The sequence below is a fragment of the Elephas maximus genome, chromosome 3 (assembly GCF_024166365.1).
Source record: "Elephas maximus indicus isolate mEleMax1 chromosome 3, mEleMax1 primary haplotype, whole genome shotgun sequence".
Lineage (NCBI taxonomy): Eukaryota > Metazoa > Chordata > Mammalia > Proboscidea > Elephantidae > Elephas > Elephas maximus.
The window spans coordinates 166976021-166993228 of record NC_064821.1 but is presented as its reverse complement, the minus strand read 5'-3'; the positions used below and the strand labels follow the sequence as shown (position 1 = coordinate 166993228).

Genomic DNA, 17208 nt, shown 5'->3' with positions numbered 1-17208 from the left:
TGTCAATCTGTGGTGGCTTGTGTGTTGCTGTGATGCTGGACGCTATGCCACTGGTATTCAAATACCAGCAGGATCCCATGGTGGACACGTTTCAGCTGAGCTACCAGACGAAGACAGACTAGTAAGAAGGACCTGCAGGTGTACTTCTGAAAAAAATTGGCCAGTGAAAACCTTACGAATAACAGCAGAACAGTGTCTGATATAATGCCAGAAGATGAGCCCCTCAGGTTGGAAGGCACTCAAAACATGACTGTGGAAGAGCTGCCTTCTCAAAGTAGAGTCGAGCTATATGATTTTGACGAGATCAAGCTTTTGGGACCTTCATTTGCTGATGTGGCATGACTCAAAATGAGAAGAAAAAGCTGCAAATATCCATTAGTAAACAGAACATGGAATGTATGAAAAGTATGAATCTAGGAAAATTGGAAGTCATCAAAAATGAAATGGAACGTATAAAGATTGATATCCTTGGCATTAGTAAGCTGAAACAGACTGGTATAGGCCATCCCGAATCAGGCAATCGTTCGGTCTACTATGCCGAGGATGACAAATTGAAGAGGAACGGCATCACATTCATCATCAAAAAGAACATTTCAAGATCTATCCTGAAGTACAACACTGTCAGGGTTAGGATAATATCCATATGCTTACAAGGAAGACGAGTAAATACAACTATTATTCAAATTTACACACCAACCACTAAGACCAAAGATGAAGAAACTGAAGATTTTTACCAACTTCTGCAGTGTGAAATCAATCAAACATGCACTCAAGATGCACTGATAATTACTTGTGATTGGAATGCTAAAGTTAGAAACAAAGAAGGGTCAGTAGCTGGAAAATATGGCCTTGATGATAGAAATGACACTGGAGATGGCATGATACAATTTTGTAAGACCAATGACTTATTCATTGCAAATACCGTTTTTCAACAACATACAAGTTAACTATACACGTGGACCTCTCCAGATGAAATACACAGAAATCAAATCAACTACATCTGTGGAAAGAAGCTCAATATCATCAGTCAAAACGAGGCCAGGGGCTGGCTACAGAACAGACCACCAATTGTTCACATGCAAGCTCAAGTTGAAGCTGATGAAAATTATAGCACGTACATGAGAGCCAAAGTACAATCTTGAGTATATCCCACCTGAATTTAGAGACCATCTCAAGAATAAATTTGATGCATTGAACCCTAATGACCAAATACCAGAAGAGTTATGGAATGATATCAAGGACATCATGCATGAAGAAAGCAAGAGGTCATTAAAAAGACAAGAAAGAAAGACAGACTAAAATGGATGTCAGAAGAGACTCTGAAACTTGCTCTTGAATTTAGAGTAGCTAAATTGAATGGAAAAAATGATTCAGTAAAAGAGCTGAACAGAAGATTTCAAATGGCAGCTCAAGAAGGCAAAGTAAAGTATTATACTGACATGCACAAAAACCAAAAGAGAAGAACATGCTCGGCATGTCTCACGCTGAAAGAACTGAAGAAAAAAGTCAACCCTCAAGTCTCAATACCAAAGGATTCTACAGGGAAAATACTGAATGATGCAAGAAGCATCAAAAGAAGATGGAAGGAACACAGAGTCACTGTACCAAAAAGAATTGGTCAACATCCAAACACTTCAGGAGGGAGTATATCATCAGGAACCAATGGTACCAAAGGAAGAAGTCCAAGCTGCACTGAAGGCATTGGCAAAACACTAGGCTCCAGGAATTAATGGAATACCGATTGAGAGGTTTCAACAAAGAGATGCAGCACTGGAGGTCCTCACTCGCCAAGGCCAAGAAATTTGGAAGACAGCTACCTGGCCAACCTACTTGAGGTCCATATTTGTGCCTATTCCAATGAAAGCTGATCCAACAGCATGAGGAAATTATCAAACAATATCATTAATATCATGCACAAGTAAAATTTTGCTGAAGATCATTCAAAAGCAATTGCAGCAATGTATTGATAGGGAACTGCCAGAAATTCAAGCCAAATTCAGGACAGCAGGTGGAATGATGGATATCATGGCCAATGTCTGCTAGATCTTGGTTGAAAGCAGAAAATAACAGAAAGATGTTTACTTGTGTTTTATTGACTATGCAAAGGCCTTCGACTGTGTGGATCATAACAAATTATGGATAACACTGCGAAGCACGGGAATTCTAATACACTTAATTGTGCTCATAAGGAACCTGTACATAGACCAAGAGGCAGTCATTCAAACAGAATAAGGGGATGCTGCATGGTTTAAAGTCAAGAAAGGTGTGTGCCAGGGTTGTATCCTTTCACCATACCTATTAAATTTGTATGCTGAGCAAATAATCTGAGAAGCTGGACTATATGAAGAAGAATGTGGCATCAGGATTGGAGGAAGACTCATAAACAACCTGCGATATGCAGAGGACACAATTTTGCTTGCTGAAAGTGAAGAGGACTTGAAGCACTTACTGATGAAGATCAAAGACTACAGCCTTCAGAATGGATTACACCTCAACATAAAGAAAATAAAAATCCTCACAACTGGACCAATAAGCAATATCATGAAAAAAAAAGAAAATAACGAAGTTGTCAAGGATTTCAGTTTATTTGGATCTACAATCAATCCTCACGGGAGCAGCAGTCAAGAAATCGAAAGATGTATTGCACTGCGTAAATCTGCTGCAAAAGACCTCTTCAAAGTGTTCGAAAGCAAATATGTCACTTGAAGGACTAAGGTGCACCTGACCCAAGCCATGGTATTTTCAATTGTATCATATGCACGTGAAAGCTGGACAGTGAATAAGGAAGACTGAAGAATAATTGACGCCTCTGAACTATGGTGTTGCCAAAGAATATTGAATACACCATGGACTGCCAGAAGAATGAACAAGTCTGTCTTGAAAGAAGTATAGCCAGAATGCTCCTTAGAAGCAAGGATGGGAAGACTCTATCTCACATACTTTGGATATGTTATCAGGAGGGACCAGTTCCTGGAGAAGGGCATCAGGCTTGGTAAAGTAGAGGATCAGTGAAGAAGAGGAAGACGCTCAAGGAAATGGATTGACATAGTGGCTGCAACAATGGGCTCAAGCATAACACTGTGCAGACGGGCAGTATTTCATTCCGTTGTATGCAGGGTCGCTATGGGCTGGAATCTACTTGACGGCATCTAACAACAACAACAACAACAAAAACAATTTACTAAGACCATATAGGGTTCATGCTGGAAATGCCAGGATAGAAAATCTATCTCGGAGCTGAGAAGAGTACTTGGCACAGACTTAAGTATTTGTTGACTAAACTGAATTAATATAATAATATAATACATATAACATAATTTTTATCACATCTATACAAATAATCTCAAATAATGGTGAAAAGACATTCCATAATAATCAATATTTGTTCCTGATTTGTAATTAATATAAATGCTAATCTCTTCTAAATACTGCAATAGAAAAGTGTTTCCTTAACATGTTAAAGAATATACAGGTAAAATCAATGCACATTGTATCAATGAAGACACTTTGAATCGGGAACTAAATAAGGATGACAACTCAACTCATACTGTCTTCATTATCTAGTGCTACTATAACAGAAATATCACCAGTAGATGGCTTTAACAAATGTTTAAGTTTATTCTCTCACAGTCTAGTAGGCTGGAAGTCCAAATTCAGGGTGCCAGCTCCAGGGGAAGGGTTTCTCTCTCTGTAGGCTCTGGAGGAAGGTCCTTGAAATCTGTCCTCCCCTGGTCTAGGAGCATCTCAGGGCAGGGATCCTGGGTCCAAAGGACACACTTTGCTCCTGGCACTACTTTCTTGGTGGTATGAAGTCTCCATGTCTCTCTGTTCACGTCTCTCTTTTATCTCAAAACAGATTGACTTAAAACACAATCTAGTAGATTGAGTCATGCCTCATTAACATAACTGCCTCTAATTCCACTTCAACAACATCAGAAAGGCGGGATTTACAACACACAGGAAAATCACAACAGATGACAAAATGGTGACAGTCACACAATATTAGGAATCATGGCCTAGCCAAATTGATACACATATTTTTGGGGGACACAATTCAATCCATGATATTTACTGTTATTACGTAACACTATTCTGAAAATGTCACCTAATTCGACAAAAATAAATGAAATGAAATGAAATGAAATGAAATGAAATGAAATGAAATGAAATGAAATGAAATGAAATGAAATGAAATGAAATGAAATGAAATGAAAAGGAAGAGACCAAATTTTTATTATTTGCCAACAATCCCACCTTGCCAACAATATGATTGTATAATTAAAAAATCTGACAGGTCCTGAAAAACTATTAGAATTAATGACAGAGAGTTTAATAAAGTGGCAGTTTATAGTAATTTTAAATAAAAGCTAACAGCTTTCAAATGTAACATTAACCCGTTAAAAGTTGTAAAACAAACAAAGTCTTGCATCTGCAGCAACACCAACAAAAACAAAATATTTGAGTTTAACTTTAGTAAGATCCAAACAGGCCTTACAAGAAGAAAAAAAAAAATCCTACAAAGCTTTACTGAGTGAGAAATATAACAGATTTGACTAAAAAAAGAAATATATCATGTTCCTCTACAGGAAAATGATTATTATAAAAAAGTCAATTTTCTCCCTCAAAAATATATCATTACCTATACCTGAGGAGTTGACAAAATTCCAATCCAAATCCCAGTTTATTCTGTTTTGTTTTTAGGTTTTTTGGAACATGATAAAATAATTCTAAAATATTTTGGAAAAGCTAAACAGACAAGAGTGAGAAAAAGCAGACTAGAGGAATATTTGTCCTGCTCAGTGTTAATACACATTAAAAAGCTCTAATAATTAAAGCAATGTATTATGGATATAAGAATAAACAGACAAATTGATGGTATAGAATAGGAAGCCCAGAAACAGAGCATGGTGTATATGAGAATTTAATATATATCATTTAATATATATCAATAAGGAAATAAATTCTTAAACAGTGAACATAAGGAAAATTACTACACTTCACCCTCACAAATGACCAAAGAAATACACATTAAACAAGCAAAATACTATTTCTAACATATCAAATTAGGTATCAATTTTTTAATTTATAATATTGAATATTGGTAATACAACAGGCATTCTGATCCACTGCTTCCCAAAGGAATTGTGCTACCAGTAACTTCACTACATATATTGAAGGCCTTAAAACGTTTACATTTTTTAATCTGTAAAGAAATAGTATATAGGAAATTTTGCTAATTTTGGATTAATAGAAAAAAAATAAAAACAATCTAAATGCCCATGATTACGAGAATATTTATGTGAATCATTGTACTATAATGGAATATTAAGCAGCTATTAAAAGGTGTTCATGGTATATCCATATGCTAAACTCTCATACAGACATTAAAATGATGGACAATGGGAATACAGTGGCAAACAGAACATACTGGATACCTGCACACAGTGGGGTGAGAAAAAAAACAATATCAGGTAGTGATGTGTAAATGTAGAAATTAAAACAGATATGATGAAATATCACGCACCCATTAATATGACAGTTATGAAGGCTTTCGATAAAATGGAGAAAAGCTCGTTTTAATGAAGAGTCCTAGCAAAATAATGCTATACCTTTCCTGTCTTTATGGTAGTAGCCACTACCCACATATGGCTATTTAAATTTAATTAAAATTAAATAAAATTTAAAATTCAGTGCCTTATTCACACTAACCACATTTCAAGTACTCAAGAGCCATATGGAGCTAGGAACTACCGTATGGGGCAGTATAAACATAGAACATTTCCATCACCACAAAATTCTATTGGACAGCACTGTCCCAACTTTAGAAGACTAAATTTATAAATTCATAGATGTATTTTTCACTCTAAAATATAAAAAAATGCCACAAAATCTGATACAGATTAACAAAATCACCCATGATCCTTTCACCCACCCAACCTTCTCTTACTCTTTGTCCTAACTCACGTCCTCTTGCATACGTGTAATCACAGGATGTAATTATATGTTAAGCGCTTGGCTGCTAAGGAATGTGAGCAGTTCGCAAACACCCAGCAGCACCACAACAGAAAGAGCTGGTGATCTACCCTGCTGAAGACTGCAGCCTAGAAAACCTCATGGGGCAGTTCTACTCCGTCACCTGAGGTCACTATGAGTGTAATCAACTCGACAGCATCTAACAACAACAACAACAATCACAGGATACAGGGCCCGCTTTCGGAAGGCACTCCTGGTAGGCAAAGGGGACACAGCGGTAAAAAAAAAAAAATTCTATATATATATATATATATACTGGGTCCCTACACATAGGGAGAAGAAAAAAAACCAGGTAGTGATGCATAATGCAGAAATTAAAGTAAGATTGACTTGATAAGTGACTGGGGTGGACTATTTAGAAAGTATAGGCAGGGACAACCTCCCAGTGAAAGCTACATCTTAGCTAAGGTCTTAAAGATGAGACAATAGCTAGCAATCTGAAAAACCTTAAGAACAGTCCATGTAAAAAGGAAAGCTCTACGTGAGGGACAGAAAAAAGCCCATTATACCCTAGAGTAAACAACGAAGGGAGTGGTAAGAGATGGTAGCAGACGAGATCTGAGAGATGAGCAGAGAATACATCATCTGGTGTATTGTAGGTCACGGTAAGGAGTTCGGATTTTTATTATAAGGACAATAGGAAGCATTAAAGGGTTTTAAGCAGAAGAAGAACATAATATGGTTCCTGTGTCTAAAAAATATCTCTAGTGGCTATGAAAAGAATGGTTGGAAAAAAGCAGGCTCAGGGTAGATGTTATTCCAGTGGTCGAGGCAGAGATGCTGGTGGTTTGGACTATGATGCTGGCAGCAGAGTCTGAGATAAATACAGTCGAGACATATATTAGAGGTTGAACGGATAGATTTGGTGACATACTAGAAGTGAGAGCTGATAGTAGAGTAGATGACTTCATTTTTCACTTGAAAACTGGGTCATTGATAGTGTCAATGAAATGGGGAAGACCTAAAGAGGGAACAAGTTTATTCATAAAAATAGCAAGAGTTCCATTGTAGACATTCAAGGTATCTATTAAATCTCCATATGGAAATGTCAAGTAGGCAGTTAGAACTACAAGTCTGAAGTTCAGCAGAGAGATATGGCCTAAAGACACAAATCTGAGAATCACCAGTTTATCAGTGATATTTAAAGCAATGAGGTTTGATGAGATTACCTAGGAAGGAGAAGAGGGCCCAGGATCCAACCTTGAGACAATCTAATATTTAAAGGTCAGAGAGAAGAAAAGACTGAGAAGGCCTTTGAGGCAGGTGAGACAGGGAGAAAGGAACTCAAGATAGGAACGGGAGTAGACAATTGTTTTGAACCACTACTACGCTCTCTCAGAGCAAATAAAGATGAAGCCCAAATGCTATACGTTCCTTCATTTCTTTGTACTTTAAACCTCATATGAAAGAGTAAATGTAAGAACAGTAATGTCTTCATTAACTCATAGCAAAAGCAGCGAAAAGAAACCAGCATAGCTTATTTCAGTTCCTCCAATTACCTTGCATGAGGTAAAGCAGTAACAGCCAAATAAAGATTTTTTGAGAGGTAACCTGAATCCACCAACTGCTGAACAATGGAAAAAATACAACTCGAACAAGCCCCTTCCGAGTCAGAGATGTCCATGGAATTTCAGGTTTGGCTTTGGCAAATGTTGAGCCTTTAAGGACACAATAAAACAAAACATCAAACATTTATATATACTATGCTGATGTCTACTTGTCCCAATATATTAAAAACAGGTGAGAGCAAAAATTAGAACACAACCTGTTCAGTGAAGAGGAATTCTTTTGGATGTTTGTGAAATGCAATAGCTTCTTTCCTCGATCACTGGGGCAGGAACTCAAAATAACTCAGGCTCACTTGAATGTTATACAATATATTTTTCTTAGTTACACAACAGCAGGTCACCAAGTTTACCTGTCTTTCACCTTTATAAAGACCATGTAATTTACATAGCCCCACAGTACTAAGGCAAAGGGGAAAAAAAGCTAAAGCCTGAATGATGAGGACTGTGAAATTGTTGTCAGAAAGATGAGGGAAGAATGTTACTTTAAAAAACTACACCATCATCTAGGAAAGACATCTAAAATTTGTTTTAATCTTTAGTACTATTTAATAATGAAAACCCAAACCAAACCAAACCCATTGCCGTCAAGCCGATTCCGACTCACAGCGACCCTAAACAACAGAGTAGAACTGCCCCATAGGGTTTCCAAGGAGCGCCTGGTAGATTCAAACTGCCAACCTTTTGGTTAGCAGCCATAGCTTTTAACCACTATGCCACCAGGGTTTCCGAAAACCCGTTGCCGTCAAGTCAATTCCGACTCATAGCGACCCTATAGGACAGAGTAGAACTGCCCCATAGAGTTTCCAAGGAGCACCTGGTGGATTCGAACTGCCGACCTTTTGGTAAGCAGCAGTAGCTCTTAACCACTACGTCACCAGGGTTTCCATTTAATAATTGTACTATGAAATAATGTAATAATATACATAAGAAAACAAACCAATTTTACAACTCACCTCTGATTAAGTCAACATCAATCAAGTCTGGCTTTATGTGACCCATCTTTTTTGGTTTGTTTTTGAAGCCCTAGGATAATACAAAGAAAGGGGGGGAAAAAGCACTTTTTAATATTAAAGATACACATATGTTTCTTTTTTGCTATAACTGACTCCATTTTACTGTGGATATTTTAATCCTAATGTTCACCATTATGTAGACATAGTGCCTTGCCTACTGCCTGACACATGGTAGGTAGATGCTCAACAAATATTTGTTAAATGAAGAATACATAATGGCTACTTTAATTTTTGGTATTTCCCTCCCTGCTTTGACTTGTTCCTATTTTCCTTCTCCAGATTTTTCATATATTAACTTGATTGGCTGTAAGGAAAAGGAAACCAAAATCCAGCGAAGGGCAAACAGGCTTTGCGAAGCCAAAAATGAGCACCCTCATTTGGTCTGGTAGTTCACTACAGTTTGAAAAGTCATCCTTATGTTAAGTCCCTGGCACATGGCCACTATTGTCCACTGCTGTTATAAAACCTCTGCCCTCCCATTGCAGGGCATGGAGATCTGCTTTCGTCCTGTGGCTGACCAGGACTGATTCATATGTAAATATCCCTAATAAACTCCTTTGCTGCCACACTGGAATTGCCTACCTCTTTCTTTGGTCTCTTAGCACCCTTCAATTTTGGATGCAAGTTTCACATTCGACGGCATTGGGTACTGGGTTTTTGGTCTGTGCCTAAGCAATTGGTGAGCTAGCCAGGAGTCTGAGGAAATGGTGGGTGAAAGTGAGGTCTCTACGGGGGAAATCCTGAGTTGGCCAGCAACCTCCATGTGGGGAGGTCTGGCCCATATGCTTTTCTGTAGGGGAAATTCCAGGTTGGCCAGCAACCCCACGTGGGGAGGTCTGACCCATATGCTTGATGCATGTGGACCACTGCATAAGTACAGGGACACCATGAAAACACAAGCAGATAGGCCAGCTGTGGGCAGATGCGTGCCTTCATAAGTGTGGAAAAGAAGCTAGGAGAGCAGTAGCGGCTGTGGGATGGTTGCTGCTCTGGGCCATTTGGCTGTTCACCGAAGCCGAGCCAGTTGCTGAAGTGTGTATAAGAGCCTTGCAGAAAGAGTTACAGTCAGAAAGAGATGTGTAGCAGTCGTGTGTGGCCACAACTGACATACTGAGCAGCCACATCAGTGAACACGATGAGCAACTAAAAAGGCACACCTGCAGATTTGTAAAGCTAGGAAATTCAAGGGCTAGGAGAACAATCCCCTAGCCATTGCTCAAGCCCTCCAACAATGAGACTGGAGATAGTTGGAGGGGCTAAGCAGGTCCCTGGTGCTGAGAACACCCTGTAACACCAAGTGCAAAGCAAGAGTTAAAACAGCAAGAAAAAAAAAGGGACGGAGGAGTAAAAGGCCCTTCACGATAGCTTGTGTTGACTGGCCTTGAAGAGACCTTAGAAGCCCTCTCTGGAATTCTCTAGTAACTGCCCCACAACCATAACTGAGCAACAACAAAGTTGCAGCTGCAATAGTAAAGGGAAAATGAAAATAGGAGGACTGCCTCTATGTTACCAGGCAACTGGGCTGAACCCATGTTTGCACTTGGTATGGTGGAAGCATGGCTCCACAAATGACTAAGGGCTTTGCCAACTTTGCCCAGATCTTCTGACTTTCAGAAGTAATTCAGACTGTGGATTAAGCCTAGGTCCTTCTGTCACCTGCAAAGACCAAAGGCCTTACGTTACAATTAAAGTTCGATGAGGAAAAGAACTGTATGTCTTGGGTTTTTAAATACCATTGCACAGCTGAATGTGATCTCTGTAACACCTGTAGCCAAAGTGAGGAAAACTTTTGAGTCCGAGGTCATCATCATTGAGACCCTTGCCCAAGCTTGACTACAGATAAGCCCCTTCAAGTCTATCCTGACTATGGATAAACCCCTATTGTATGTATTGATAATGTTGATGTATTAATGTAAACTTTTGCCTCCAAGCTCTGACAGGAATTGCTGCCATCAGGGCCATTTTTAGTAGGGCACACAGAAACTGTGATGGGGGCTATAGCTGATAGCCTGGTCATTCAATCTATCCATTGACAACCCTCAGACTGTCATATAAAGCAAGCCCCTATGGGGATGAGACATCTGGACCAGAAAAAAAAAAAATCAGTTCTGCTCCTGATAAGCTTTTGTTACTTGTGTGGATGGCCACCAGAAAGGCCCCTACGCGGGGAAAAGAAAATAACCAACAAGCAGACCACTCTTAGGAAATAACTGCAGAGGCTGAAGCATCCTCTGCTTCGGAGCAAAGAGACGTGCAACAAGACATGTCACACATACATAAGATTGGACAGATGCAGCCCTTTGAGCTATTCGGTTGGCTTGGATTAAGGCACAGCTAGGGTGGCTGGTTGGGATTTCTCTTCCAAGCAGGCCTGATCAATCTGCTGGGGACAGTCCTGCTACTAACCCTTATTAAATGTGAACTCAAATGATACACAGATATAACATCCAACAGAGTTATGCACACCAAACTAAGGACATGCAGCTCAATGTCCAAAATGGGTGATGGCATATTCCTTTGCTTCTTTTTCTGGCACCCTGATGGGAGTTGGGGGGTGGACTGTTGAGGGGAATGGTCTGCCTCTACACCTCCCATCCAGGCTGGCTAAGTAAAGGCCTTGGGCCCAGAACATTCTCTGGTAAGGAGGCTGGGAATTGGGTCACCTTCTCTCTCCCAGTTCCTTCTCCTTATCAGAGAAGCCCTCCCCCTGTCCTGGGCATACAGTAACCTTCTCTGTCTGTTGCACATATGTGGGCACCATGTGGTACCTAGTCAACCCCACTTCTGTGTCCTCGTTGGGGAGGGAACGGACTCTCTTGTACTACAGGACAAGAGAGGAAGCATGCCAGATTTTAAGAGCTGGCCTTCAGGGGTGGACTGAAGGGGAAACAGGCTTCAAGAGGCCAAACATGAGCATCCTCATTTGGTCCACTAGTACACTACAGTTTGTTAAATCATCCTTATGTAAGTCCCTGGCATGTAGCCACTGTTGTTCATCGCCACTATAAAACCTCTGCCCTCCCACTGCAGGAAGCGGAGATCTGCTTTGGTCCTGCGGCTGCCCAAGACTACCTCGTATGTAAGTCTCCCTAATAAACTCCTTTGCCACCACACTGGAGTTGCCCGCCTCTTTCTTCGGTCTCTCAATGCTCTCCATTTTTGGAGGCAAGTTTCATGTTACTGGTCCATGCCTGGACACCCAGATAAACTACAGTAACTTGTTGAAGATCACAAGGCTAGAGATGGAACCAAGACTAGATCTAACTCCCAGTTTTGTGCTCTTTCTGTTATACTATAATTGCTACCAATATTTTTTAGCAGTTCACAAGAGAAAAATAAGACAGGATTTAGAGCCTTACGAAGTAAAAAATGTGAATTTATTCATCCTAACCCCATCTGCCCTTAAAATAAATAACCAAGGACTGTACAAAATTTATGAAAAAGTTAGCCAAGTATCATGTAGTTCAAACAGCTTTCCAGTTGACTGGCCTATAAAAGGAATGCAGTCTAAGAGTGTTGGTTAAATGGATTTCACCAAAGAGATAAAAATGTTAAGTCTAATCAGAGTGACTTTGAGATTAGGAAAATGAATAGATTAAATTGTATTAAATTGTATTGCCACCCATATGGAAAAAAAAAAAGTTTTAATAAAAGGTCTGTAGCATATCTTTAAAAAAAGAGAGGTTCAAAAAGCAAGACTCTGTCAGCATTTATCAGTACTTTCGAAGGAAGTGAGACTCCGAATCTGTAAATGTATTAAAGTCAACAGAGAGATATACTCTTTTGAGGAGGAGCGTTGGTTCTTTAGGCTTTTCCACAACCCTCAAGACTATCCAATTACATTTGATTACCAAGCAACCTTTGCATGACTCAACCCCACATACATCTTAACCCCACCACAATCCTGAGTTTGGAACACTAGAAGATTATTTAAGTCTTCTCCTAACCTATTGTAAATAGGTAAATTGGCATTCTGAATTATACACCAGTTTTTGGCTGCTTGGTTAGCATGAGATAAACCCCAAGAATCTGCTGAGCTCTAAGAGTAGTGTAAAAAAAAAGTTTAAAAGTCTGAAAAACTTAAAACCATACTCTAAACCAGTGACTGAAAAAATGGGAGCTTACAGGCCTGATTCGGGTCACAAATGGATTTTATTTAGTTTGCAGAGTTTAAAAAAAAAAAAAAAGACCCTTTAAAAAACTCTAGATATTTCACATGAAATGCATATTACTAGCTTCTCTTGAAAAATCTGAAGCTCTGGCAATATTGGGCCTGCACTGCTACATGGTAAAAATTGGCCAGAGCTAAGTAGCCATTTGGAGTCTCTGGATGGTGCAAATAATTAAGAACTCAACTACTACCGAAAGGTTCGAACCCACCCAGACATGCCTAGAAGAAAGGCCTGGCAATCTGCCTCAGGAAGTCACAGACTTGAAAACCCTACGCAGTGCAGTCTACTCTGCATATATGGGATCATCATGAGTTGGAATCCACTTCAATGGCAGCCAGTTTTTGGTTTGTTAAGTAGCCATTTATACGGAACTTTTGCTCTTTATATGGGACATTTGCTCTTCAATTCGTCATAGCCCCAATCACTGCTATATCCCTGACATTGAGGCCAAATGCCAAATGCCAAGTATTATTACGCTTGCACCATTGTTTTTTTTAAACACTTCAAAGAATAAAGAAATGTCACACTTGCTAGATAAGAACTGACAGTGCAAATTTACAAAAAAAAAGTACAATACATTCTTCATATTAATGCAATACAACAAAACTAGGATCAAAGAAATCAATTTACCTTAATCTGAGTCTGTTCGATTGACTTTTCCCATATCTGCTGATCATATGCTCCAATCTGAAATAGGGAGCAGACTATTTAAATGATTCAAAGGAAATCCTCATGCTTAAGTCACGTCTCACAAAAGTCATAAAGCTCTTAAGCATCAGTATGATACCTGAAAATGTTTGTGCTTCTCAGAGTTAGAATAAATTGATATCTCCAAGGACTGTTTCCTTCAAAACTCTAAAACAGGTTGATCTAAAAGTAAATTAAAAAACATGTATGCCCAAAATATTTCATATTAAATATTACCTTAAAAGATATCTCTGCTTCTTAAGGAAAACTAAACAGGAATACAAAGGCAATGACAGCTCAGTAAGATTGTCGACAGTACCAGTCTGAGCTGTGCAGACAAAGGTTTCATGTCCTTAAGAAACATCAGTTTGATCAGAAGCACGCTTTCAGAGCATTGTCCTGGCCTTGTATATGCAGACTGGAGGAGGAACTTGAAAATCTTATTCTGGGACCTGGAACTGGGTTTAAAAGACATAATGACCTTGTACACTGGTTTTTCAATTTATGCTGAAAAATACAGTAATACCTGGCACTACCAAACTCAGGAGAAAGTAATGTGATTTTTTTTTGTGAAAGCTTTTTTTGCATGAACTATGCTTTATAAATAAATATATACATATTGATATTACCTTCTTTTGGTACCACGATATAGCATCTCTCTCATTCGAGGCCATCTGTATCTCCAGCCAGAGAATGGGATTTCACTGAAAATGAAGGAAAAGCCAGTTGGTGAGTCTGGTTGCTGAGGGACTCTCAGTTTGGGTAAGGCTGGAAAACCGGTTTTCCCAGCCTCTCCATAAGCTGCAGACTGTCTATTTCTCCGGCTGTTTGCCAAGAAAAAAAACAACAAAAACTGGCGCAGTGGCGCCGGGAGAAACCTCTGTGCGATATTTTGTGCGAACGTGTTTCTGGATGCAGGGAAGATGAAGGGGAGGGGAGGTCGCTGGAGTTGACTTCAGCTCCCTTCTCCCCTCCCCAGGGTCCGGCTCTCACCTGGTGCCCGCTGCCCAGCAGTCCGGTGGCCAGGGCCCTCCTCCTCAGTGGCCCGGGCCCGGCCGCGGGACCCCGGGCGAGGAGGCGGGCTGGGCAGGCTGCATCTTTCCCCAGAGGCGGAGACGCCGGCGGGACTGTTACCATGGAGACGCCGGAGGTCGCCCCAGCTTGGGAAGAAGTCGGCCGCCCATCGTCCAGATGAGGGCAGTCTTTTGCCACAGAAACCGCGCCCGCCAAACCCGACTTTGTACAGGGTCACCAAACTGACCAGAAAATAAAGAATAAACTGGAAAAAGAAAGGAGAAAGAAAGTGAAGGGGGTCTTAGCTAGGCCGCCAGGCGCAACGGCAAAAGGCCTTTGTGCCCCGCCGGAAAAGGTAGGTGCAAAAGCCGGGAGGCGGCTGCTTGGGAGCAGCGGGACTGTGAGCGGACGCTCGTCCTCTCTAGGCCAGGCCGGGCCACCGGTGACTCAGCGGGCCGAGGGCCGGCTGACAGCTGCCTCGCAGACCACCGCGGGGCCCGGCGGCGGCTTCCGCTTTCCGGGTTTGCCTGAGAAGGTGGCTCCGCCCCCCGCCCGGGCCTTACCGCAGAGCCTGCGTCCAGGCTCCGGGAGGAACAATTGAGGAGCCGCAATGCGATCCAGGGCCAGGAGCAGCTCCCAGTCTGCCCACATCACCCTTCAGGTCTCAGCTTAAAAGTCGCTGCCTCAGAAACGACTTTCCCACCTATCGATCTAAAGAAGGTCGGTCCTGGCATCCTGATCGTTCACTTCACTGTAGCGAGGTTTCTTTGTGTTTAATATCGGTCTACCCCAGTGGGCTGTGGGCTCCATGAGGTCAGACTGGGGTCTGGTACGAGCCTGGCACATAGGTTCTCAGTATTTGTGAAATGAATGATAGTTCGTGTGAGTTTATGCTGTCCTAAAACAAGGGACCTGGCGGGCTGCCGCTTAGTGGCTACCGTCCTTTCTCGTCACTCAGCAGCTCTGAAACTTAAGCTTTACGGGTGTTCAGGGGCAAAGGAAGAGGAACAAAACCTGACCCAGTCACAGGAACCTTTTCCCAAATAAGGGTAGGGGAAGGTAGAGGCGAGAAGAATTGCTTCTAGGTTAAGAATTCCAGCAAGTGGGTAAGTCAGGAGAAAGGCATGGTTGCGCCCCACACTGAATATTTAAGAATATGCTAGTACGGTTTTTAAGCCACTTTCCTCCTCCCCCACAACACTTTTTGCCATTAATGGAGCACTGACGCCTAGTGGCCATTTTCCTCACCTCACCTGAGCAGTGTTCCGGCTTGCCTAGTAAAGCTAATGACAGATACAGATTAGAAGATAAAGATTGAGAAATCTTAAAGGCGCGGTAAACATCTCTTACAATCCATAAAGTCGGGGTTCAGTGAAAATTATTTTGGAGATGAGGAAAACCTACTATGAAGATAAAGTAACTCGTACAGGCCTAATTTTTTAAATTTCACTCAGACTTGATTTATATTACACGCATTGACAGTGGTTTCCTTTCTGCTTTTATTCTTTGACAGCTTTTCCCTTCCCTTAGAGCTGAACAACAATCCTGTTGGGTTTCAAGACAAATGGCCAGTTGGGGGGGGGGGAACCTGGATAAATGGCAAATGAAAAAGTCAGTTTTGCATACCTAAATATTTGCTTTAGGACCCACATTACACTAACAGCAAAAGCATTTTACTTCATTGATGAGTGCACAAAAGAGGCTTTGGGGAAAGGGTGTGGAGGAACAGAATCAGTTAAGTTCCAAACCATCTTTCTGGAGCCCTGTTACAAACTTCAGTGCATCCTGAGGCTGCCACTGAACAAAGAAAGCATAGGGTTTGAACTCAGACCTGCATTTAAATCACTGCACCCAATATGTGATCTTAGGCAGGTTATCCAACCTACCCAGCCTGTTTCTCACCTGTATTATGGAGGTAATTACCTAATAAAACCTTGGAGAATTTAATGGGATACCCTCATTTAAAGTGCCTGGCCCACTGCAGTTACACAATATTAATTCCAATCCTTTTACTTTCCTAATCAGAACTGAGGGCTGTCAGTGATTAGGACACATACCTTGATTAAAGAGACATTCACACAAAACCCATTGTGTGTGTCACTTAATGCAACAGTGACATCAAGGTCTATATGCCATCTTCATTAATACTACATGCACTTCCAGAAATATCTACATCACCAGCAAGAAACTAAATACTGTTCTCTCACAGGTAGGTACAAGTTAATTTAAGCAGCAGCAGGCATAAGTGCCATAAATGCCAACGTCATTTTTCTTCTTCCTATAAGGTAGCTGCATCTCAATATGGAGTGAATTTTTCCCATACATCTATGCCCTTTTCTTTAGGAAAGAAAAGGCACAGGAGATTTCTATAATACTAGAAAATATTAGGGAATGAGGCACCCTGGTGGCACAATGGTTAAGCACTCAGCTGCTAACCGAAACATCAGCAGTTCAAACCTACCATTGGCTCCATGGGAGAAAAGACCTGGTGATCTGCTCCTGTAAAGATTACAAACCCTATAGGGCAGTTCTAGTCTGCCCTATAGGGTCACTATGAGTTGGAATCCACTTGACAGCACACAACAACACAGAGGGGATGGAAATTAATAAAACTCTAAAAACAAGTTCCAGGTATCTAGAATTCACATATATGTACTATTCATTTTGTGATGAAACATCAGTAAAGGACAAATCAGACTTTGTTTATTAAAAAAATACTTT

The 17208-nt window shown here is 40.8% G+C and overlaps 1 protein-coding gene across 5 annotated transcripts in view; it reads right to left on the bottom strand.

Moving 5' to 3' along the window:
* Positions 1-15068, bottom strand: part of PHTF1 (putative homeodomain transcription factor 1) — a 42512-nt gene extending 27444 nt beyond the window's left edge. For 2 of the 5 annotated variants that reach the window (XM_049880042.1, XM_049880046.1), the window contains exons 1-5: positions 14467-15068; positions 14103-14177; positions 13417-13473; positions 8555-8624; positions 7533-7691 (exon numbers count right to left, since the gene is read on the bottom strand). In XM_049880042.1, the coding sequence (XP_049735999.1) occupies positions 7533-7691; positions 8555-8624; positions 13417-13473; positions 14103-14147 (331 nt within the window). In that variant the 5' untranslated portion in view covers positions 14148-14177; positions 14467-15068. The other 3 variants (XM_049880043.1, XM_049880045.1, XM_049880047.1) reach the window with 3 other exon arrangements.
* Between the last annotated feature and the right edge of the window lie 2140 nt (positions 15069-17208).